This window comes from Bactrocera tryoni, chromosome 1 (genome assembly GCF_016617805.1).
Source record: "Bactrocera tryoni isolate S06 chromosome 1, CSIRO_BtryS06_freeze2, whole genome shotgun sequence".
NCBI lineage: Eukaryota > Metazoa > Arthropoda > Insecta > Diptera > Tephritidae > Bactrocera > Bactrocera tryoni.
The window spans coordinates 85482435-85509096 of record NC_052499.1 but is presented as its reverse complement, the minus strand read 5'-3'; the positions used below and the strand labels follow the sequence as shown (position 1 = coordinate 85509096).

General features: G+C 38.3%; 1 protein-coding gene across 13 annotated transcripts in view; it reads right to left on the bottom strand.

The window, feature by feature from the left end:
- Nucleotides 1-26662, bottom strand: part of LOC120766736 (collagen alpha chain CG42342) — a 213352-nt gene that overhangs the window by 38549 nt on the left and 148141 nt on the right. For 9 of the 13 annotated variants that reach the window (XM_040092390.1, XM_040092388.1, XM_040092391.1 and 6 more), the window contains exons 6-8: nt 21184-21363; nt 17460-17565; nt 2535-2632 (exon numbers count right to left, since the gene is read on the bottom strand). In XM_040092390.1, the coding sequence (XP_039948324.1) occupies nt 2535-2632; nt 17460-17565; nt 21184-21363 (384 nt within the window). Of the gene's footprint in view, nt 1-2534; nt 2633-17459; nt 17566-21183; nt 21364-22014; nt 22069-26662 lie in introns of all 13 variants that reach the window. The other 4 variants (XM_040092393.1, XM_040092394.1, XM_040092401.1 and 1 more) reach the window with 1 other exon arrangement.

The window sequence follows — 26662 nt, the reverse complement described above, 5'->3', positions numbered from 1 at the left end:
TAGAAACATTATTCCATCAGTTTAAAACCTTTCAGGTGTCTCGACGAAAAACTGCGACAAGTAATTATGACAGGCTTCACTTGAAGCCAACTTTACTCCATTAAGGGAGTTCTGCATTGACCGAAACAAATGATTGTCCGATGGTGCAAGGTCAGGGCTATATGTATCAAAACTTCCCAGCCAAGCTCTCCCAGTTTTTGCCGAGTCATCAAAGATGTGTGTGGTCTAGCGTTGCCCTGATGGAACACGAAGACCTTTCTGTTGATCAGTTCTGAGCTTTTTTTTCGATTGCTTTCTTCAATCTCATCAGCTGTCGACAGTAGAATGTAAAATCAATCGTTCGACCGTGCTGGAGCAGCTCATAGTAGATGATTCCTTTCCAAACCCACCAAACACTCAGCATAACCTTTCGAGGTGCAAATCTTGGCTTTGCGACCATTTGTTGAGCTTCACTACGCTTGGACCATGGACTTTTTCGCACATTATTGTGGTATTTGATCCATTTTTCATCTCCTGTTACAATTCGCTTCAGAAATGGCTCGATTTCATTTCGTTTCAAAAGAATCGCAGATGTTAATTCGGTCCGTTAAATTCATGTGATACCCAAACATCGAACTTCTTTTTGTATCTAGCCTTTCTAAATGGTTCAAAACCGTTTGATGATGAATGTTAAGATCCTTAGCGATGTCATGGCTGCTTATGTGACAGTCCTGGTCAATCTTTTCCATAATTTCATCAACTTTTTCAACTTTAGGTCGACCAGAGCGAGGTGCAACTTTCACATCGAAACTTCTAGAACGGAAGCAAGCGAACCATTGTTGTGCTACACGAACTGATACTGCATTGTCTCCGTAAACTTCACAAATTTCATTGGTGACTTGCGTGGCATTCTTCCCTTTTTTATACCAAAATTTCGGAATATAGTGATTTTTTTCATTATTTTCACTCATTTTTGAACAGCTGTAACTTTTTTCGACTTCCCCGAATTTAATCTTTTTTTGTCAAATGAAGCTCAACATTCCAACACTACAAGTATATGGTTGATTTCGATATCCTCAAGTTTGAACCCCCAACTAATCATGTGGTAGTCGTATTCTCGTCTATAACTGATTTTAATGTTAAAAGTGCTTAACTTTAAGTAAATAATATTCTCAAAATTGCACCCTGTTTCTTTTCACAAATGGTTCACGCATAAATTTCACAGTCACTGTAGTCTCCTATTGCCGATAGCCCACATACATCGGCACGTACTGAGCTACATATGGCAGCAGTCGTCCTTCAACCTTTGATAAACGAGCTGGAATAAATAGTGGGTTATTTTGCTGCTATCAGCCTTGGATGTGCCTGAGGCGACGACGCCCAATTGGCAACTTACGCGCAGCACAAAAACAAAAATAAGAAAAGTTGAAAAATATGAGTACAATAATGAAGCGACAACATGTAGGACAATTACGTTAACAAGCATACATAATTTCATTGATGTATAATTTCGCTGGCAATATGGGAAAATGTATGGATTAAACTGGAGCAGCTAGAGAAGATTAAAAAAGTTCAATAGAAGCATGTGGCGGCTAAGTGAAGTGAGGAGGCGCAAATGTGGCGGAATGTGTGTATTTACATATGTACAGGTGAGAATGTGTAGCTTAATTGGGCTGAGACCTAAATGTGGTACCAAAAGCAACAAGAAATCTGAGAATCTGCGTTGAGAAAGGAAGGGAAGGGAAGGTGTAGAGCGCATGAGAGGAGTTGCTGGTTTGATAGCAACGGATGAGGGTGTTACGGGCTTAGCAACGTGCCAAAGGTGTTAGTCTTAGCAGGTATACGATGTGCAAAGAAGTATTTGATGCCGACACGAGAGGAGGAGTAAGATAATTTTACAGCGGGGTTGGAGGCGTTGACGCATGCTTTGGAATATTTGAAAAATTCTGTGCGGCAATATAAAGTGCCGCAACGGTGCAAACGTGCGTACAAAGCAGTCACATATACCTGCACACAAATACACGCAACCATACACACACAAATATTCGCAGTTTGACTTCACACACGCACATACACACATACATGCATATATATTTGCATTTACATAATATCAGATTTCCACAAACACTGCGCATTGCTCCTCCCCTCGGATGGATTTCATGCTTATGCAAATAGTCTACACGCTCCTTACACATACACACACAGTTATTTACATATATACACAGCGAAGATATGCCGGGTGTATCATATTCGCGAATAGAGCATCCGCCAGTTGTATTTCATCCACTAAGCTACTTCAAGCATCATAAATACATTCTCTACTTCACAAATATTTACATTCTATTTACATAATTTCCAGCAAACTTTAATATATAAATATAGCTATGTGTCTACACGGCATTTGCATATGTACAGATAATACAAGATTTGTTGCTCATACGCCATGGCGGCGCAACAAGCCAACTTACAGCTACAGCGGTAACGGTAAGTAAAGTTCGCGAATGAAAGCAAAGCAAAAGCGATGAAGGAATTTAATTACACAATTCTGCACTTACCCGCTTTCCGCGTTTGCCGCGCGGTCCCTTCTCGCCGGGCGGCCCGGGTGGTCCAGCGGGGCCCACTTCGCCGCGTTCGCCAGGTACTCCAGGTGGACCTGCAAGAAATCGCATTTGATTAGTTTAATTTCTAAATTGCATTTGGTATTTTCAATTTTTTTATGAATATTTGTTGCATTTGAGGTAACCGAGTAATTGATGGAATGCTACGCCAAGCGAAACGCAGTTATCTACTGAGGAGCGCGCCAATATTCTAGCATACAGTGAATCGGAAAAATAGCGCTAAAAGTAAAGGTAATTAAAAAAAGTCATCCAAAACTTTTTAAAAAATTCCGATGTACACGAAATTATTAAAAGAACTGGCCTTAAACCTAAGATTTACAAAAGGTGTAAAAGAGAGATAAGACGGTTAGCTGTCAATAAAAATATCATCATTAACTAAATACTAAGTTAATTTTCTCGTAATGTTGCAAACAGAAAAAATCAGCAAATATTGAGTTATGATTTCAATCTAAAATATCACAAGCGACTTTCTAAGCCAAAGCTTAAGCCACGTCATAAAACAGCTCGACTCGCATTTACAGATGGATGGGATGATAAATGGCAATAAATAATTTATAGCAATGAAAAACAATTCAATTTGGATGGACCCGATTGGTTGTCAGAAGTATTGAAAAGATATTTGTGAACCGCGACAAATATGTACCTGGTGAAATTTCAACGGTGGTTCTTTTACCCCATGGACCTATGGCTATAGACGCCAATATGTTTTATTTCTCATAATATGAACGCAGAAAATAACGTAGTCGTATTAAATGATGTTTTGTTAAATTTTGCAGAAGAATTTCATCATGAGTTTTGGACGATTCAACAGGACAATCCTCAAAGCCACAGCACTCAGCGGACAAAGAAGTTTTTCGCGTCGAAAAATATTCTTATTCTGAAGTGGCCTGCGGTTAGTCCAGACCTTAATCCGATGGAGAACCTCCGAATCATCCTTAGCAAGCAAAGTTACAAAGGTGGACGCCAATTTGACAAACCTTTGATGCATAAAAAATCAATTCAAGATTATTGGGCAAAACTCGTTTGCAGTGTCTAAGGGGGTAACATGGGTTTACGGCTTTCAAAAAATTTCCTTTTTTTATTATCTTATTAATATCTACAACACCTCTAGAATATTTCAAGCAGATATGAGTAATAGTTTCGGCGATACAGCTTTGAGAACTTGTACGCTCGAGGTTAGCTAGGCTAAGTGTTTAAAATTGAAATTTGCGGGAAGCGAGAGTCTTAATGCAAATTTTTGTATAACGTCTATATAAATGCCCCTTCATTGCATATTTTGTCTGTAGCAGTGGCTTATGAGCTTGCCGATTGTTATTAGTGCTGACACTTTGTTCCATCCAATAAATATTATTTTCAAAACCCGAAAATTTATTATTTCTTCTAACAAACCTCGTACTCTGCTTAGCGTATGATATATAATATGATGATAATATGAGTACTTCTCAGTGATTATTTAATAAGATAAAGTCAGTTTCAATAACAACAGGAAGTATAAAATTAACTCACGCCCGGAACTATAGTCAAAATATCCATAATCGGCATAATAGTTTCAAAAAATAAATTCATGGACTGGGTTATGATAGTTATTTCATGGTGGCGTAATACGTTTAATTTGCGTTTCTAAAGCTCTAAAACCGAAGGTGTTGCTTTCACACATAATCTATAACTCTTCTACAAAAATATGGCGCTGGAGCCTTTCCGCATTCCTCTCTCACTAAAAGCAGGCGAAACAAAATTTCAGCAAACAAATCACGGACACGCCCATTACAACTATAAACTACAATTGTGCTCAATAATTATGAGTGTGTCATCCGGCAATTAATTGCAAAACAACTTGTGGCTTGAGCTAGCTTTAAAATTGAACGCATACACGTGTTTAATTTCCCAGCTGTGTGGTTTGTAATTGAATTTGGCATCCAAAAGGCGCGTGTCTACAAAAAAAGTTAAACTAGTGCTAAATATTTTACATGAAAATAACGCCAATACGGTTGAAAAAGTTAATCAACACTTGGCGTCAATGAAAGTCTGGTGATTTTGTTGATGTCGGCAGCCCTGATGCTGCAGTTGTCATTGATGAACCCTCAAATCTACGCGCAGCAAATGACAACTGACACAATCCGTGGAAACGCAAACCCTTACACGCTCAAGTACATACATACATACGCATGAATATGTACGGTATATTGAAACTGAAGTGACGCCTATGGAAATGCGCTGAAATTCAATTTGAACGACACAATGCGCTAAAAACAGACGCTTTTTCATCACCTGCCAAACTCGAAACACGAGGAGGGTATTTTAGTGAGGGGCACGAGAGCTGTTGAATATTTATATACTGATGTTTTTGCAACCGCTATTTGGAATGTTTGGAGTTCTTAGCGGATTTATGCCGCCTGCCATCCGCTTGTTTCGGCGGCTTAGTGGATCCGTTAAAGTTATAGGTTTCCTTCACTTATCTCTAATATTGATTCAGATATTTTTTTTCAGAATCCTTTCAAAAGTCTTTTCCCACCCAGTATTATGATCAGCTTCTGTTTGATGAGCGAAATGACGAAAGTAATGTAATGTAGTCTAAGTAATATATTTGTGTTCCTTCAGTAGTAGTCGATCTGCTCTAATGTTCAATTGGTGTAATAGAATCCCTATATAATGTTATATGTATATAAGTATGTATTTTGAAGCGCGGTTTCGCACACAATATGCGGGCGAGTATAATTAAATTTGGAAAAGTGAAATTTCACACCAGCTCTGTCAAATCGCTTTCAATGCGTATTTAAATTTGACGCTTTCCCTGCAACAGCCGCACTGAAACAACAACGCTAAATCAGGGAAATGGCTTTTATTACGCAAATCGAAATTAACTAAACAGCGAGCGCTTGCAGAATAATTAATTCAAGCTTTCTGATGAAATTGGTGGAATAAATAGCCAGACAGGCGTATAATCGTATCATCGATTTAGCAGCAGAATTTCGCATATGTTTCAGGGTTGTATCTACAATAATATTACGAGGGTTGCTTTGTAAACTTCTGGTCGAACCTTGGACATATTAATTGATATGTTTTAACTCTTATTATATGGGATCAGTATACTTTGACATTGTTTTGATTATATTTGCGAGACTATTTATCACGATCGAGTGATATATTAAAGCCAGAACCTAGTGTGAAAAAAAAATGTTTTTCATACAGTTTATACCTTTAAATATAATATACACTGAAATTTAAATTTTGACGTTTTTAATCGTAGATATACGGTAAAAATCTTTTAGTCTAAAGAGATTTTCCTAGTTTTAGCTTTCATTCCGAAGACCTGAGGGCCCGCAGCACTGTAGTAGTTGAGGATCTTTTCTAACGCCGTTAAAACTCCAGTATAACTAAAAAAATTTACCTTTTTTTTTAAATTTCGCTGTGTATTCTTTAAACATATCGTCACCTAAATTCCGAATCAACGTAACATAAAAAAAATCGAAAATCGCTGTTAGACATAATTACCAATATATAACCAAAACTTTGTTTCAATATGAGTATATGATAACCAATATATAACCATTTTATAACCAGATCTCTGACATATTAAAGATCGAAACAAAACCAATTTCAAAAATCATATTGAAAAGAAAGAAAAATGTTTATTAGTAAAGAAGGATGGAGTCATGTGAAGAAGTTGCTGCATTTGAGACAAGTTCTCTGAGCGCCATTCACTTGGCAGTGGTCAGAAACGGATCTTTTACATCTGGCTCAAGCAGCTCACGACCTCCCGTCTTTGACCAAGTATCTTCTGTGTAGCCAAAAAACATCCGCTTGAAGACGAGCTTACATATGTGAGAAGGCAAAACATCTCCGCCCCAGGGAGGAGAACTCGCCACGTTAAAGACACTACCAATGAAAAGAATAAAATAGCCGCGGATGAGAGATCCCACTTTTTAGTGATGACGACTCCTGAAAACGTGTTAAGGATTACGCTTTAAGGGCATGCACCTCGAAGTTCGGTTCCTTAATTGAAAAGGTCGCCGCCGTCCATGAAATGCGATGAACGCTACAAGGACTGAGGCGAGTTGGTCCTCGTGCCTCATTTTAATTATTTTTACGTTAACTGAACTGTAAATTAATAACAAGACACAAGAATAATAGGTACCAAATTTGGTTGAATTGGTCAGAATTGGTCGAATAGTTGCTGAGGTGTCCTTCACCAAAAATAATTCGATAAGCAGGTATGTACTATATTCATAAGTATTGAGTAATAACTCGTTGGCGATAAGCCGTTGCGTCTTTTAAAGCAAGTACAATATGTTATATAAATATATACTGATATCTTGCTAGTATTAATCGTTTACAATTGTCTGATAAAATATCAAAAATACAATATATACAAACATACTACATCCATTCGTATTACAAGTTTCGAGCACATGTCTGCGGTTTGAAAATAATGTTTAATTAACCATTCAACACCGTTATTAAACCTTTTTTATATTTCAAAATCATTCATATAGATTTCGCAGTTAAGATTTCCTGCAGCCGAACACCGTTGAAACACATACAAATGCAATTTGCGCGCATGTGACCATCACCACATTTCTGTGGCGGCAATTCAGCCATAAATTTGCGTTCGATTGCCACAATTTTGAACCGATGACACGCCATTTGAATAAATTAAAGTCGCATAAAAGTGATCAAATAAAAGTTATAAATAAATGAAGCGAACTTATGTAAAATGGATTGCACACGACAATGCGCGAACAATGCGGCTTATCATCACTTATCAAAAATCTCTATGACCATGTAATATGCCATAATATTTCCATTGCCAGAGCAATTTAGAAACTTAATAAACTTTCGATAGGCAACGAACCGAGCCAACGTAGAGCAGTGGGGCGCCTGCCACCGACCCGCTCGTCTAATGCCCAAACAATGGTTGACGATGAGAAGGACAACAAATAAAAATCGCTGGTGCAAAAAACGAGGAAACGAGGAAATGGATAAAATTTGTTGCCATTTTGAATGGCATCACTCGACCACAACAATTTTTCATTACTTTTACGATTCCCCAGTTGATCATTTCAGCCAGCGCCAGCAGCGGCAACAGCAGGCAACGGGGGTCCGACAAACGACCACCCCGCTAAGTCGGCGAGCCCGACGCAAATACGTTGACAGCAGCTGCAGCCACAACATTTGGAGGGAAAACAAGAAAATTATAGTTAAGCAATAGCGAGAGTCGTAACAATAGCACTCGGGTTGGCCCCGACCACCGCAATCAAGTAGGTGGCGTTGGGTATTTGGGTCTGTATGAGTATGTGGTGGCCTTGGAATGGCAGAGCGCCGCCTGTATTTGGCATTTGGTTGACTTTTAACAAAAGCCAGTTAGAACTTTTCATAGTTTAATGGCTCTTCTCCTTTCATGGCGGTGACTTAACTAACAAATAAAATGGACTAAACGAAAGCAGAAAGCGCGAGCGAGTGGGAGAGGGGCGCGCAGTGCAGAGTGAAATAAATGTATAAAATATAAACATAAAATACTGGCGATTTGCGAAATTCAATTTGGTCAAGTATTCGCTGGGATGGGTACGTGTAGTACGGCTGGGTATCTGCATTTTTTAGTTGCGAGTCGAGTTAAAATTTATTGGACATTTAGAGTTTATAACCTCGCTAACACATTAGGCAATGAATGGAGTGGCGCGTCAGTTGGCTTGAGCACCAACCAATGTGCCTCAACTTATGCTCCTTGAAGTCGCAGTGACCAGCTGGCGTTGTGGCGTATTTTATTGCAGAAGTCAAAAGGATTGGCCTTTGCATGTTTCGGTTAGTTTTTGGATGTGCGAAGTTTCGTGTATCCTTTATAGATAATATGCATGCCGTTTAGAGATCTGCAAGATGTTTAGCTTGGCTTTTACTGATGTTGTAATAACATCAGAGCAACGACTCATTTTATAGAATATCTTTATCAGCAGCTAATGAGCATAAAGTTTCTGCTGGTCGGTTCGGAGCATTATTCGTAAATATCGTTTAGGAGTATATATTTGTAGACTGCTATGCTATAAGACCAATGGTATACAATACTGTGTTCACATTCTGGAATTTCTAAAATACTAGTACGAGTATATCTTTTTCTGGGATTATATAGAGACTATTTAACGATTGACTTTAAAGCGTCAGTATTATTGTGAGATTTACTTAAAAATAATGAAATTATTACACTCTAGTACAGTGGCGGATTCAGAGGTGGAAATTTCCAAATATTATCATCAAATCGAAGACAAAACGCTGAGGAACATTTTCGATTCATTTATTCAAACACCAAAAAAATGGCGGCAGAACTGAAAGTTGACAAAGAAAAATCAATAATGTACGGCCGACAAAAAGAACGCGAAAATTTCTGCGTGCGAACTTGCAAAGAATACTACAGGGTCTTAGTGTTCATTCCTCTGTTGGATACAATCGGCGAAGATTTGAAGACGCGCTTTTCTAATGAAGCATTGGATGAATTTCAACTGAGTTTATTGCTTTCAGAATAAGAATGTATGTGCTTTGAAAACCAAAGAAATGGAAAATGTTATTGACTGCTTAATGAATAGATTCAAAAGCTTTTTGGGTAATGACAACGTCGTGCGACGTTTGAAGCTCAGTGTCATTGGGGAACTATTTCTGGATCCGCTCTCCTCTAGTATCAACAATTTTTTTCTAATTTTCCCTTCCCTTAGAGCAATAGGGATGCGAGAGTTCGCTTTAAGGGGGAAATACGTACATACTTGTATAATAAATTTTAGGAGCATTTTTGTGTTTTGCGCAAATTTACGGACCGTTTAAGTGCTGACAAAGGAAAATGTTCACAATTCAATACCCATCTTGAGACCCAGCATTCATTATTGGGCAATATTCGACCGAATAGACCTCGACCAGCACGCAGTGAAGAAAATATAGCTCCGCTCTATGGGCTCCTGAAAAGTTCTAAGAAGATCCGACGTTTTCGAGCCAACTTTTTTTCAGAGATGAGGCTTATTTCTTTCAAAAAATAAATGCCAAAGGATGGTCTTTCGAATGATCATAAGCATTTTCCATCAAATTTAAAGTTTCTGTGTTTTTTTAAGTAGAGAACCTCGTAATAGATCACCCTTTATAATACACATGAATAAATATCTATAGAAAAACTTGATTTTTAATGAACAGTGTGTATGACAGCTACTGAAAAAGCTATAATGGTCTGATAGAAAAATATAATGGAAGATTTCACCGTTGCCTTGGGCAATAATCTTCAAAATGTAAAAAATGTTGTTCATATAAAAAGGCTTTTTCAAGTGAACAAAAACGAGATTTCATAAAATATACTGAAAGTAAGGAATTATCTATGTTATCTATTATTTATGGTATATTATTTATAGCTTTACGCTCTAAACTATAAAGGATAAATCCAATGTTTCATATGAGAATTTACACAAATTATGCTAGGAACGCTTAAGCAGTATGGCCAAAGCCCACGCAACCTCAAACTCATGCTCACTATTTATGTACTTAACTATACATAAGTATGTATGTGTAAGTAAACACATGCATTGTGTCGTTGTGATTTCATTGCTACAACAAATATTTGAAAAAAAGGAATTAAGACAAATGTAAATATATTACGGCTGCGATAAGATAAGCAGCCTAAAGAAAACAAATTAAATGACAATGACAGTTACTAAACAAACAAAACCGGCTGGCAAAACAAATAGAGCAATAGGGATGCGAGAGTTCGCTTTAAGGGGGAAATACGTACATATAATAAATTTTAGGAGCATTTTTGTGTTTTGCGCAAATTTACGGACCGTTTAAGTGCTGACAAAGGAAAATGTTCACAATAAAACTGAGCTTTGCGTTCTGCTCGTAGAAGAGGTTAGAGATACATGAGAGTGAGCAAACTTCATACAGAAAAACATTTGTTAAATTACTTTAAAGCCGTGTGTATTTAATTCCCATTTTACTTTAGCGATTTTTATACATACAATTACAAGAATATTTAATCCGTTAAGTCATTACTTAAATCTTTAAATATTATTACACTGCAAAACAAAATACTGAGTTTATGAAATAAAATAAGTGCGTTCATACTTGCCGACTCTTCATTTATTTTGACAGCTTTTCGAGAACTCTTTTACCAATTATCGGTGCTTTAATCTCAGCGAAATTGAACGCATTCATATTAGTGAAATAGTAATATTTTCACTTCTTATTACAATTAGGCTTTAGTGAAAATTTTAAAATTTAAAGGGGCGATAAAAAAAAGAAAGCTTCTGGATATATACATACTATAAAGTTCATAATCAAATAGTTTCAATGCAAATACTACTTTGAGCAAAAAGTAGTAAGACTTTTTGATTAAATTTCGCACGATATCCATTCGTCGAAAAATTTTTTTCTAGGTTTGTATGACCATGAATATGTATCTGTGCCAATTATCAGATCAAAATAATCATAAGTGTTTGATATACGCTTGTATTTCTGAAGTAGATAAAGTGCATTCGGCGATTTTTACGATAAGTGAAATTATTCAAAAAAGAAGTTCCATCAAATTTATGGTGCCGAAATGTTCAGAATGTTGGAAAACGCAGTCAGTGATAATTGATTGTCTCGACCAAGTGTTTTTGATTCCTGCAAATTATTTAAAGAGAGTTGAGAACGCGTTGATGGCGAACTACGACCACGGCGGCCATCAACATCAACTGATTATTAACAGGTCAATAAAATAAAGGAATTGGTGCTCGAGAATCGACGATTAACAGTCAAAAATCTAACTGCCATCGTTGGAATATCGGAATGATTTGTGAAAACCATTTTGAAAGATCATTTGGGCCTAAAAAAAGTGAAAGCGCGATTGGTTCCAAACACTAAATCACTAAATAGCGTCGAGTTAACATCTGTGAAATAGTGCTGCCCGATTACCAGGATGTCATGAAACGTATTACTACTGGAGATGAGTCTTGAACCTATGCTTACGACCCGGAAACAGACGATCAATCTGCCGAATATTGTGGCAAAGGTGAGCCGAAGCTAAAAAATCACGATCAAAACAGATCAAAAATCAAGGCAATCTTGACAGGTTTCTTCGATTATTGAGGTGTGGTGCACGCCGAATTCTTTCCGACAGGCCAAAAAGTCAGCAAGGATTATTATTTGAGTATTTGAGTGGATTTGAATTAAATAATGTGATTATCTGATCAAGTTTGACTCGAATTGGTCCATCTACTATAAGCCGTACTCGAAAACCAAAACTATTTTTAGCATCGAAAAAAATTGAACAAAGAGTTTGTTCGAATTTCTGTGTTTCCAATGAAATCATGTCTTCGTAGTCTTTGAAAATTTTGCAGAAGTGTTTTTATGATTCAACTTTATAATGAACACAAGGGCTTAAGGGGCACAAAGTATTCAATAAATATAGTGATGTCATCGAAAACTTTTCTCTTGTGAGTCAAGCAGAGTTGCTTGACAAAATAAATAACTAAGAGCATCCTAAGTATATTCATCAAAGTATCATTGGTAGAGATGAGATGGGGATTTATAAGTACGACTCTCAAAAAATTTTGCAAATGGCACTTCAAAAGTCAGAACCCAATTTCAGCCAAGGCTTATGGTAAATGTATGGAAATTGGGAACATTCCAAAGCGTAATGTTTGTATTGGCTCAAGAGCCTAATTTGAAGATGTATTTTTTGTCAGTTCGAGTAATATTTGATTAGATAATATTAGATCTTAAATTTAATAAGTTTTATATTTTTAATAAATAGATAATCCGGTGGTTTATAATTTGATAACATACAGTTATCCGGATTCGCTTTCCCTTTCCCTAATAACACTAAGAAAACCAAATAATTGTTAAAAAAAAGTGATCGAAAAATACATGTATTTCATAGCTATTTTTCATAGTTTTTATAATGGGCGATCCAAATAAAGGTACTCATGCTGTCATGTTGTTTTTGTTCAGTATTGTTTGGCATTTCATCATGGAAAGATTTACGCCTAAACAACGTTTACAAATCGTTCAACTTTATTACGAAAATTCATGTTCTTTAAAGAGTGTGTTTCGCGCCCTTCGCTCAAAATGTGGGCAACATAATCGGCCTACTGAGCGTACTATTTGCAAAACCATCACCCATCTTGAGACCCCGCATTCATTGTTGGATAATATTCGATCGTACCAGCCATAGCGTGTACACGAAGAGATAAATACTGACACTATCAAAAAATTTTGGAGCAAAGTAATATATTCTCGCCAGCAAAGTAGGGTGCATCCTGCTCAATCCCAGATGATAAATTACAATTTAACACACTCAACACTTCCAAAAACAATAGAGCGGGCCTTACGAACTAAATCAGCACGACCTCTTGCCTTCGGCCTATTAAACGCCTTAACTAAATTATTTCGAATGCGTTTCTAATGTGTCATTAAAAGCTTTAAATTGTTTATGGCAGAGGCGATTGGTGCCAGCCAAAGGGGCGGCGACTGCATGTGACGAACGAAACGGCATAATTTACGCGCCAAATGCAACAAAACAATTAGCGCGGCGCGCTTGGCTAATAAATGAAAAAGCAAATAAACTTTGAAACACATAATATTTTCTTTCTATTTCAATTAAGTGTGAAATCCACAACATGCACAGTATTAAGAAAATATTTATTTCCTTTTGTTCTTCATAAAAGCTGTTCTTATTCTTTTATGCGCTGCCAGTATTAGCTGCGGCTAACTAAATATAAAAAAATAAACAATAACAATGTGAAAAATTTGTTAAAAATAATTAAAAGAGGAAGCCAACGTGACCGAAAAAACATGCTAGGGGAAAAACAAAAATTAGTATTTGTGGCGCAGGGCAGCGCAAGTGGCAAGTCGTAAATGTGTGAAATGAACTGTGGCACATAAAGAATTTCACACCAATAAACAAGTGTTAGGTCCATATGGCACGGCGCATGTGTGTTTGGGTGTGTGTGCGCGTAAATGAGCTGCCGCGTGGGGCGCGCGAAACCGAAGGGGCCGGTAATAAACTAAACAATCGCCGAAATGCGACGACAAACAAGCAAATAGCTGCTGCTGAAGGCCAACAAGCGCACCAGCGAGCATGCACATGCTCAGGCGCTCGCTTAATGTGGAGCTATATGAGACCGCGCTTCCGCTTGCCAAACAAAAATATTAAGAATTCGTGTGTTTTTTTTCAGCTCTTCATTAAGAAAAAATACACTGCGAGTTTGATCGATCGCAGCAGCCCGCGCGAGTGGGGGAGGCGGTGGCTCCCCATTCAGACACACACATACACGAACATATGTTTGCATTATGTGTGGCGGTGTATTAATTTTGTGCGCGTTGATTTGTAGCGCTCGCGCTCCGCAGAGGCGAGAAATATGACGCGACACGCGCTAATCCCGCCCGCCTTTGGAGATGATTAATGTGCCGAAAAGCGTTTTCAAATTTATTCAATTTCATACACATAACTAAGCTGCTTGAATATGCAGCATTCAGCGTTTATTGTTTTTGTATGTGCCTTTCCGTTTGCATTTGTCTCTGTGTGTGTGTGATTATGAACTTATTCATCTTCGGCGCATTTGTCGTTGCGGCGGCGGGACAAGTGTCGGCGGCTGCGCTAATTTTCCTTTCAAATTATGCCTTTTAATTTTATTTCTCCATAATTTTTTTTGTTCTAATAAATTTCGTGGAATTTCGAGGCGTCTCAGCGCCAAAGAAAACAGTGCGTGGCGCAATTCAAGAGCTGAAGGTGAGCACAAATCCACACCAACACAAAGAGATATTCATAAATCAACAGCAAGCGACAACAATGCGTGGCGAGATTCAGGGAAATGCGAAGAATGATTTTGGAAAGCGCACAGCGTGTCGCCGCCGCTGTAATGTGTAAGATCCACTTTTGAATAAGAAAAAAACAAATAAATAAAATGTCATTGGAAAATAATCAAATCTTTATAAACGCCTAAAAAACTAATCACATGCATGCTTGTGTGTGTGTTTTGTTGTTGTGTTAGTGTTCCTACTAAATCAGCTATGAAAGTAAATTCTCCAATTAATCGGCGGCTGCTTGTGCTGCCCCATTGTATGCACTCCCAGTTAATTTGGCCTGGGCGGCGCTCAAGTGACTCAATTAAGTGCCACAGCAGCAAGCCAGCCGCACAAACAACAAATTCTAAGAGATCCGGTGCATTTGTTGTGCCACTCGATACAGCCGTACCAATGGTCATATCTTCATGTGTGTGCGTATGTGTTTGATGTGCACATATTTGTTGTGTTTTTGTTGTGGATGCAGTTACGGTGTGTTGAGTGTAACGCCAGGCAACAGCACGAAAACAAATAAACGCTCGACTGCATTCGAGTGAAGAGCCAAGCATTGAACAGTGTTTGACCGCCTAAAACTAATTGGCTGTCAGAATGTAAAAAAAATATTAAATGAAATATTTGAAATTGCCTAATTTATTCCTCTCTATGCTTGTTAAAAGAAATCGTGCTTTCGAATCTTCGTAAAAAGACACGTACGGATTTATAGTGCAAACGATGGGGACTTTCGTCACCTTTAATGCAGTATTATGTCCAAAAAGGTATTTGGTAGTAATGCCACATGACTTTAAGTTCCATCTGATTTTAAAGCAAGAATCTAGCGAAAGCCCGTAACATTAGAGATTCTTTTATTCTAGCGTGATCCCGCTATGTCTTTCAGCGAGAGCAGAAACAAATATTTTTCTCTTTTTCGCATTATCCAATTAGTTATTTCTGGACCAGAGTGAAATCAAATTGCTCGTCTCTTATGGGAGGATGAAGCTTCGTCGATTATTAAAGGTTCATAATTTGTTTCAAATACGCCAATTTCTGCTTCGTCATTTGATTTCGTGAGAAATACATCGGCCTTGACGAATTCTTCAAGATAAAAGTGGATATTATTATATTATTACTTTCAAATATTTCAAATCTTGAGATGGTTTCAACTCTGAGGTCGAAATTGGTACTTTGGTACTGAATTTGATATCGAAGCTTGGCGGCAAGGCAAGCTTATACTCGTACTTTGAAGCTTCTTTAAGCTCACTTCATTATTCACGCAAAGTAATTTCGGTGGAAGAATTAATAAAGGACGTTGCGAATGTTGAAAACGGCTTACGATGATTCAGTTTTATTAAAAACGCAACCCTTCGAGCGGTACAATGCCTTCAAAGACGATCGTGGGATCGTTGAAGACATGTTTCCTTCTAGACGATCTTCGACCTCTTCAACTCTTGAAAATATTAAAAAAGGATATGGAACTTGAAAAACATCAGGCATGTGCTATGGAGATGGCAAGAGAACTCGACATCTCTTCCGAGTCCACTCGAATGATTTGGTGAATATTTTAGGTGTGAGGCGGGTTCTTGCTCGACTTGTCCGGATAAAGCTGATTTAAAAAAAAAAATACCGTAAACAGGTCTTTTTATACATGTTTGGTAGTGAGAATACCGATCCCACATTCTTGTAGAGCCGAAGAGACATGGGTTTATGAGTTTGACATGCAAACAACTCAACAATCATCGGGATGGAGGAAAAAACGAGGCGAAACCAAAAAAAGTCAAAGCTGCTCAAAAATCAAAGTGATGCTCATTGATTTTTTCGATATTCGTGGTTTGCTGCATCATAAATTTGTTTCGGAGGGAGTTCAATTTGACCGTATTGAGGCGTTTGCGTGAGAACACACGTCGAAAAGGGCCGGGTTTGTGGAAGAAGAGTTTATGGACTTTACACAATGATAATGCATCATCGGGTCGACCGAGTTGACCGAATTTAAAGCCAAAACCGCAATTAGTACCATCGATCAACTACCACCGTATTCATCAGATTTTGCTCCGTGTGATTAAAAAAAAAAAATAAAATTGTTTCTTGACGTAAAAAGAAAACTTCAACGATCATGAAGAGGACTACTCCTTATACTTAAAATGTATGGAAAAATTATTTTTCGTTTTTCTAAGAATTTTCATTGATTTTTTTTTTACCGGAGATCAACACGAAACGGTTCAGGCGTGTTTGAGTTGTAAATGTAGTTACTAACATCAATCTCTTTACAGGTAAATATCGATAATAAATACATAATTATTAAAAATTATAAGACAAGCACTTAATTAATACCTATTTTTAAGCATTCAATGTTGCGCGTTTTTTAAATAAGAATTTCCTGCGCTGTAATGCCACTTCGGCTCACTGTGCAGCTGGCTCCTTGTGCGCTGCACCGACTTGCAGCAGGCCATAAATTAAAACAACCAACACATTTTGCTCTACTACAACGATTACAACAACATTAAAGACGAGCAGTAAGTGTGAGCGTATGATTTTGTTCTTGCACTTTTCCTGCCTTTTATTAATGTTTACACAAAGGTAGGCAGGCAGGCTGGCAGGCACTTTGAAGCTGTTGGCATGGCAGCTAAAGATGTGCCCAACCACAAAAACAAATAAATACCACACAACACAACACATACACACATGCATGCATTTATCGATGTGTATTTATACAAATATCTATTTAGTGATTGTGTGCGCTCACCAACAGCGTGTGGCACAACAAATGCCAGCAGCAAACACCTTTGAAAACAAACAAACAACACGTGAATTACGTTCGATCGGCGCTGCAGCGAGAGGGGGGCTGATGCGCGGCAATTGTGAGCAGGAACACATGTACACATGTACAGCGCTTCAGCTGCCAACAAGAACAACAACAAGCACTTTATGTAGTCTTTATTTATTTATTTACGAGAGTGTGGCATCACTTACTTAATAGACACATGAATTGCTGTACATGTGTGTGCACGTGTGTGTGAGTTTAAGTAGTTTGTATGGACAATTGATTAGGATTAGGCGACAAATACATTGTACACTACTTACCAGGTGGTCCCGCTGGACCTGGTGGCCCCTCAATGATGCCGGTGGGAAATTCGTCACCCTTAATGGTCGTCGTAAGACCTCGATCACCGCGGTCACCTTTGTCACCCTGTAAAGGACACAGTGAGAATAAATATAAACATTTTTTAAGACAATTACATTTGTGGCAGCAGGTTGCACATGCCACAGCATGCTTAGCATATACATGTGCGCATGTGTGTGTGCTTGCATCTTTTTGAGTCTTGCTATGAGTCTTCTCACGAGTTAAGAGCGCACGCACACAAGGAATTAAGTGTAAAATAAGCAAATGTCCAAACATGCAACATAAACAAATGCTAAGTGATGTGACAGTCCTGCGTCCGACCACTCAGCCAACAAGTCAGCGACCGCACACATCCAATACCGAGTAACTCTCAGCCAACTCGCCTTTGTAGCGCTATCTGCCGCGGCGACAGTCCGGCTCTGCAACTGATGCGCGCACTCGTCGGCACTTTTGGGTTGAGCGCAGACACATAAATATCCGTTTTGATAGGATAATAGTTAGCAGTTGTTGTTGTTTGTTCACAAAATAGGAAAATGGCAGTATAAAAACCGAAGCGAGGTGATATAAACGAAAACAAAAGCCTGTATAAATAGAAAATGAAAAGGCACTAACGAAGGAAACAACGCCTGCAGCTGCAACACGGCGTTGGTTGCCATGCCACAGCCACACAACGGTTTCTTTCCGTTCACATTGTGCGTGCGAAGGATGCGTGCATAAATTGACCCTTGACAACTTATTTGCTGTGAAATATTAGATACTTAATGGCGTTATTATTTGTGCGACACAAGTTTCTAATGCAAACAGCGGTTAATGCACACACGCATACACATACAATGTCAGTAATGCCACTTGTATGTGTATGTAGTATGAGTATGTGTGTTTTTAGTGCTATCGGTCCAATCGGTAATTCAGCAGCATCCTTTTAATGTGCGTGAAATATGCCTCTGCTATCTTGCAACATCAAAATAAATTTTGTTGTTTTTGATTAGTGACTTACGCTCAGTTATTGTTCTCACGAAATGGCTGATCAAAATTTTGAGATTTTGCGTTTTCATTAATCAATTCAATATCTACTTATATTCTTATACAAAAATAACTATTTTGGATGGCTTTCAATGAGTGTTCAAAAAGTGGGGTGAAATGTTCTCACATTTTGTCTTTCCTTTTTAATACATACTACATAGATCAAGCAGTTCATGACCTCACTAGCTCTGACCACAAGGTACTTCTATAAAGAACTTGTCTGGGACTCTGGCCATAGCGGAATCATCCGTAACTGTAAAGTCGATGAACTCGCTAGTAAGAACATCCTTCCCTACAAATCATTAGGGTGAGAACGAGCAGATGTTTCCCTAACTTCGCGCACTCGGGCACTGAGTCTATGGACCTCGCGCAAGCTTAATATGTGCGTTGGTCAGTAACCAGCAGTTGTGGGGTTGCGAAAGCGTTCTGGCCAAGAGTGGAATGCAAAAAATCAATGGAACTACTGGCGACACTTAAAGCAAACTCTGCCTATGAGTTCAAATCGCTACTGGTGCTTGAGTGCAGAGAGCGGCTGAATAGTCTAGCAGTACGTAACCAAGTGCACCTCATCTGAGTGCCAAGTCGCAAAGGTAAAGCCGGCAATGAACTGGCTGATGAGCTCGCCCGCTCCGCAGTATTCACTAACACGGTAGGACCTGAATCCTTCATCGCAGTGGGTCCTCATAACATAAAAAAGCTGCTCCGCAAGGAAGAAAGAGCAGACAGAGAGAGGTAGTGGCAATAACTCCAAGGCATGCGCCATGTTAAGTTGCTAATAGAGAGTTACAACCTTAGCAGGTTTAAATATGCAATCAACCTCCCTAGGGACAATCTCAGGCTATTTGTAAGATGAAGAAGCATTTGCTTTTGCAAATTGCCGATTCTGCGACAGGAAGCTTGAAACTCCAGAACACCTTATAATTAAGCAGTATATTAGAATTTATGAATGTCCTGGGGCCAGATGGGTCGTTGTGTTTTAGTAGAGGGCACAATAGGCCAAAGGTCGCGGTGCAGTCCCTAATTGTTTATCATATCTTATATTACGGAGCTACTAGCTTTAAGCAAGCTTCACATGGTCGGATTGATTGGAGTCCTAACTGGACATTATCCCATTGGCACTCACGCAGTCGGAACTTGTCAAAGTTGCAGGGATGAGCATGAGGTGGAAATATTAAGACATTTTCTCTTTCATTGTTCAGCTTTCGCCACTTTTCGCCATTTCACTAAGGTTGAAGCATCTCGGTTGCCATACTTTCTACGAACGCGTATCGTCAATAAATTTGTGGCTAGCTATAGGCGCTTAAAAGATATACGAGCAGTTTTGAGCATCACATTGAACAAGCATCTCTACCAGTCCAAGTGGGATTATTCGTGGTCTTACGAATATCGCCCTATTCACCTAACCTAACTTAATAGAGCCTCAGTGCTACATATTCTTAAACACCTTTTTTCATCAAAGCAATGTATTCATTCTTACCCCAACGTTTGATATTAATACAAGTTGGCTTAACTATGCTGTTCTAGTTTTTTGATTATTAATTTTTCATGTTTCAATTACTTCTCAAAAATACAGTTACAGAGCACTAAACTATCTTTCCACCTTTCGCAATGCCTACAGTGCCTTTACCAGTCAAAATCTCACTGCGGAGCTCCATAATTACTTATTACTCGGTCTACCTGAGGACTTTTTTGGATTCTAAAGTTTCTAATGTGTTTGATAACGTAAAGTCATAGAAATATAATACTGGGGATATCCAAGCAATAGTGATTATCCAATGGCAAGTAATTCTTGAAAAAATCTGTATCATAACACAAGGATGCAATAGATTACTAGGTTAGGTTCGGTTAGGTTATATGGCTGATCTTGAGAGATCGCACGTGAACTACTATATGTAGTCCATAGAAAAACAGAGCTCATGTATTCGAACTTATAAATTAGCAAAACGCATAGTAGTTTAAGTCTTGATCTCCTAAACTCAGAACAGTCAAGAAGGATGTTTTGAATTTTTTCCACCTAATCTTCTTCCATACGGCTTCTGCAATTGGTGTCTTGTAAGACTCCCAACCTTACAGTTTGGACACCAATAGGCCAATGGCCTGTTAAAAGCCCCACAACTAGGGAGAAGCTAGCCTTACTAAGATCAAAAAGATCACTAGATTCCTAATTAGTAAAGTTGATTTTTCGAACAATGTTTTACTATTATCTTTTAATACATAAGGTGTTATTGTTATAAATGATTTCCTCTTACATACTTCACGCGATCTTAGACGTTGAAAGTTTCTTGTTTTATATAAAAAAAACTTTCAAACATACAGTTAGGTAAGTCACTTATGCTCACTTGTGATCTATTGTTCAAATCACCAGTAAACTGTGATTTTGAGACTTTGTTCTCTGGTTTTTGAACCTTTTGTAGTGAGAAACTATTAAATTATCATAAAAATTCCTTCAAAACTCTTGCGCATCAGTAGTTTAAGTTTACAGAAACGAATTCGTTTAAACGTCTCAGCAACGCAAACTATTTTTAGTATTTTCCTTGAATGACAGATTTTATGGATTTGATTTGTCAGTTGCTCATCCGCTATCAACCTTGTGTGCGTGCTTCTGCATCAACTCAAAGGATTCACAATTCGTGCACATGTCTACAACGTGTCTGCACTTACCTTAGGTCCCAGTGTGCCCGGCGCGCCAGGTGGGCCAATCGGTCCGGGTTCTCCAGGTGGTCCAGCAGGTCCCGCTGGGCCGGTTTCGCCAGGTGGACCACGTCCGCCATTCATGCCGGGTGAGCCGGGCTCACCAGGTGGTCCCGGCGGTCCAGGCGGACCGGGCTCGCCAGGTTCACCCTAAGCGCAGCAACGGCAGCAGCAAAGAGACAAAATATCAATTAATGAAAATAGTTGACAAATGTTACCACCTTCTACTATTTACATACATATCTACATATGTGAGTGCATGCATGCAATTATGGCAAAATAAATATGTGGCAGCTACAAAGCATGCTGTTAGTTAAGGCTAAACATGCAAAATTTATTAAATTGAAAATACTGGAGAAATGTTGAAAGTCGTCGGAAAATGCCTGGAAGCTTCTTTATTTTTTTTGGTTGTTGGTGACATGACATGGGAGGGAGCTTTGCTAACTACATGCTACAGATGTGGGTGCGCGTGTGTGTGTGTGCACACTTACGATATTGCACTTTTGCATTTCAAATGAATTTTGATGAATATTTGCTGTTTGTTATTTTATGACTGCATATTAAAAATCTCCAGTGACCAAATGGCATAACGCTTGCGCCTGGCCACCTGCCGCCGACGCACCTTATGTGTGGGTGTATGGATGGGTGTGTGTGCGGGCATGCATCTACTTATGCATGAAAATGTGCACTCATAAATACATGAATATATTTTTGCTTTTAGGACTTAGCACTAGTTTTGCCTTTTGCATATGTGTGTGTGCGTGTGTTTGTTGTTGCATTCAGAAGCATGCCGGGACTTACCTTCAATTGTATGACAGTGGCGGCTGATACATTCACACCGGCCTCTTGCAAACCCTTACAAAATTATAAAAACAAAAACAATAACAATTAAGTATAAGTATAAACAAGAACAACTAAATATTTATAATAACTTAAAGTAAAGTATAATGTGAGCTACTCAAGTGCGTTTTCGCAGATAACGGTTTAAATTTTAGTTAGTAGTGAAATTGATGCTTTTGCAGCAAAATTTTGAACTTTTTATTTGGAACTTTCAAGACTTTTTTTAATTTTTGTTAATTTTCTTTTTGTGAAGCCTTCTATCGCATCACTCTCGTAGTCATATGATATCGAGAACTGTCAACTCTCATGTCAATCTGCAGCTAGGACACGCACCATCTCAGTAACGGTGTTTTTGTTTTTGCAAATTAACAGAACAGTGAATAGTTGGCGATATGAAGATGATTATAATACTCCATAAAGCTAGAAAAACTATACGAAGCTTGTCAGACTTATACTTAAAGCACTATGGGAATGAAAATCCTTGAGCAAGCTGCAGAACGCTCCCTTTCTATCATCATTAGAACTAAAACTCTCTCGAACGTTGAAGCTGGTTAGACTTAATTTCGTATGCTCCCGAATAAAAATTAATGAACTAGTCATTACTGTTTTTAATCACCTCCAAAGTGTTTACTCACTAAAAAAACAACAGGAATCCTCTTATGCAATTATTTCGCTGCTCTTTCAACTTTAACTTAACTATGCTGTTATTTTGAATGCTTTCGCAGTTTATTCTCGCCAACAGTAAACACTCAAATTTCTCTTAAACGCTGCTTGACATAAAACTTTTAAGATCTTTCGCCCAACGCAGACGTAAGTCGAAGCTGTCATGTGTGAGGTCCTTTTCCATGAAAATGGGGAAAATAAAAGAATTTCGTGCTGAAAGCTTATGCACATGAACACGCTCAAACTCGCACACTTACACATGCTTAGGCGTGTTTTTGCAATGCAAACTTTGTAAGCGCACACACTTTTCTTTTGGCCATTTGCAACATATGTGTAGCACTTTTCCGTCTGAAAAATTTCATAAAATTGACTTGCAGATGATGCCACATGTTCGGAAGCGCTTGAGAAAAAAAAATTGTATGTGTACACTTACATTCATTCTATGTACAGGCAGTGCATATGCAGTGCAACACATGTGTGTTAGATGCGTTGTGGGTGTGGTTTCTTCGAAGCCAAGAAGCCAAGAGGAAAAGTTTCATTGTGTGGTATAACAAATGTCACCGTGAGGTTTGGAAAATTTCCGGCTTGAAAGTTCGTACTTTAATGACTCTTCCGAGTTCTATACTATATTTATGTATGACTCAATGGAAATGGCTTTGTTGAGTAAAGAGTTCTCGGAGAGGACCGTTAATTTTCGCTTGCTTTCGATTGTGAGATTTTTCAAAACTTAGAAAAGAGATATGTTGGTGGTTAATATAAGCCGTTAAGTTCTAATAATATAAGATGTTGATAAATCTATATTATCCGCACTGTTAGTTCTGGTTTCTCCTGACTGGATAAGGAAGCAAAGCAAATTGGTCTGGTAGTGAACGAGGACAAGAGGAACTGTCGCCTGTCATCAAATAAACAGTCAGCGCACTCGAGAAAAGGATCCCTCATCACTGTTGACAGTCATAACTTTGAAGCCGTAGATAATTTCGTCTATCATGGAACCGGTATTAACATCAACAACAAAGTCAGCCTCGCAATCCAACGCACAATATCTCTTGACAACAGGTGCTACTTCGGCCTGAGTAAGCAATTGAAAAGTAAAGTCCTCTCTCGACGAACAAAGACCAAAATCTATAAGTCACTGATTATTCCCGCCCTGCTATGTAGGTATATGGTGCAGATGCATGGACGATGACATTATCTGATGAGTCGACGTTACGTAGTTTGCGAGAGAAAGGTTCTACGGAAGATACACTGCAGCTCTGAAGGTATTCGACGCAGTACCCGCAGAGGGAAAGGAAGACCTCCACTCCGTTGGAAGGATCAGTTGGAGATGGAGCTGGCTATGCTTGGAATATCCAATTGGTGCGATGAAAAGCGAAAAAAAGCGGTGTCCACGCCAATAAAGAAGAAGAAGATCATTTTATAAGTTGGAGACATTTTGGGCATAGTTTATAAACTTAAAATATATTTGAAGTTAACACGTCTTCGAATTTCCGACAAGGCAGCCAGCCGTTAATGTGTTAATACACGGAACATCTGTATCTTACGTAGCGTCGTCATCTCCGCTGTCCAGACACATTTATGAGCGTGCATCTTTAAATAATTCGCTTTAATATTTCTTACACACGCCAATATGAAATCGCGACAAATGGCCATTAAAGCGAAGCGTTGAAGCGTGCAAAACGAAAGACAGAAGCCGATTTCGGTGTGAGGGCCGATGTAAATATGCCGTGTTGAGTAACACATTAACGGCACTATACGAAAGAAAGCGGGTGTCCAAAGTGCAGTTATGCTGCTGGTGAATATGTGCATTGGAAGTGTCCGTCAGCAGCAACTAATTTTTGTTAAAAATCACTTAAACGCGGCTTATCCTTTAACGAAGACCTCGCCGAGTCCAATAAACTGCTTGCGCGCTCCCAAGCTCATTGACGCGGTCAATTACCACGCTCAGCAGAAGCGTAGTGGTCAGCGGTGAGCAACAACAAAATGTAACTTAACAGTAAAGTGTTAAAACGTCTGAGCGTTTTTGTACGATTTCCTTAAATGGCATCTTCAAAGTTGCCACATGTCGGTGCTTCTGTGTTTGAGCGTGTGTTGGCGTTAGAATTCGTAAGCAAAATAGTTTTATTGGATTTGTTGCTTGAAAGCGTGTGAGGTTTTTAAAAGACTAACGTCTGCATGTGTGCTGGTCTTTCTTTAAGATTTTGTGTGAATCGGACATTAAGTGCGTTTACTGCTTGTTTGGCGCTCAAATGTGAAGTTGTAAACGCTTTGTTGCATTTTCGGATAAGCGATTTCGGGTTAAGATGGCTTGAGATCGGTTTTAAGGTTTTATCACACTCACTAATGCCGAGTTCATGGCAGCTTCAATGGTTATTATATATGTACATATGTTGTTAAAATTTTCTTTGTGGTGTGGGCTTGAATGCAATGCACAAATGCATTAACTTTAATGGCGTCGAAGTTTACATTGATATTTTATTGTCCGTAGTTTGAAGAAAAGGGAGACAAACAAACCAAATATGTACTTTCTATATAAATTTTAAAAGTTTCTATTAACTTTTACATTATATGCGGCGATTTTGAAGTTTAATTTTTTTTGTTCAATTCAATTTTTTATGTTTTTGAGATTAGTTTTTGATATACTACATAGATAGAAATTGATTTTGAAACGAAAATTGATTTTAATAAAGAAAAAAGAAACAAACAAATTTAACAAATATTGTTTGTTTTAAAACACAATATTATTAATGAAAGCGTGGTACTACTCCCTAAATATCATAAAAAGTCTAAAAAAAATAAAAAATGCTATACCAAATATATAAGGATCGAATAAGTTCTGGTGTAACCGACTCTCACAAGATAAAAGCTGGGTAGATTTCTTTTCGAATTTCAATAATATATCTGATAGGTTGACCGATATTTTCGGTAAAAATTTGACACTAGGGATTCAAAATCATGGGGCTTGGTCAGTTCTGGTACGAATTTAACAATTTTTGGTCATAAGTTTGGACACACACCTTAAGCCCACTATTTGCGAAAAAATTTTTGATTCGTGTATCGGAAAGTGAATCGGATGGAGTTTAAAATGGTTTTATGCGGAAGTAGCCGGGATTATAACCTGATTTCGCCATTTTGTTCTCTAAAATTAGAAATTCAGGATAATTTGACTTACGGAATTATGTTGAAATTGGTCGAATATGTCCGGAGATGTGTGATTTCAACCAAAAGTGGATAATTTTACTCCGGCTTGTATAAAACATTGTCGGAGGCGATAGGGGAAACCTTTGTTCTAAAAAAATTAGTTTGATTTGACCTAAGCGGTTTGGGAGTTATGTACATTACACCGGTTAATGCGTAGGGCCATAGGTTCGCAATTTTTTATCTAGGCGTGTTTTAATGTTGTGCTAATTCATGGATAGGGTCGCATAAAGCAATCTACTGATTTCTGTGAAACGCTAAGACGTATAATCGTATATTTCTGCATTGTCCAAAATGTGTACCTTGTTGAATAGATGTTTCTCTTTGAAATAATTCAAATGTGGGACCTACACACTATCAGCAGATTGGTTACCGGTCGGAGATTCGCTGACTTCATGCAGTACTTTACTCAAGGGGTAGAGACTGAACGGAAGGCATTTGCGTGAATGCAATTTTTTTTGCTTCTAAATAGTTTCTAAGTGTTCCAGTGAACTATTTATATTGAACAAGTTACAGCTTTCCCAAATGTAAGGCTTGTGAGGAGGTATTGTAAACTCGGCCGTTAATTGGGGTTAAAAATGTTTCATAAATCAGTTGCTTAAGGTGTCCTGTGTTGTGGCAAAATTTGCTGTTCAACTTTTGCAAGTCTAAATTTGAAACATCGTAGCGGATTGATACATCCAGCAAATTAACCAGTCTCAAAATAAATCGCTTCAATAGATTTGAAATATTCTTGATACGCTTTGTCGAT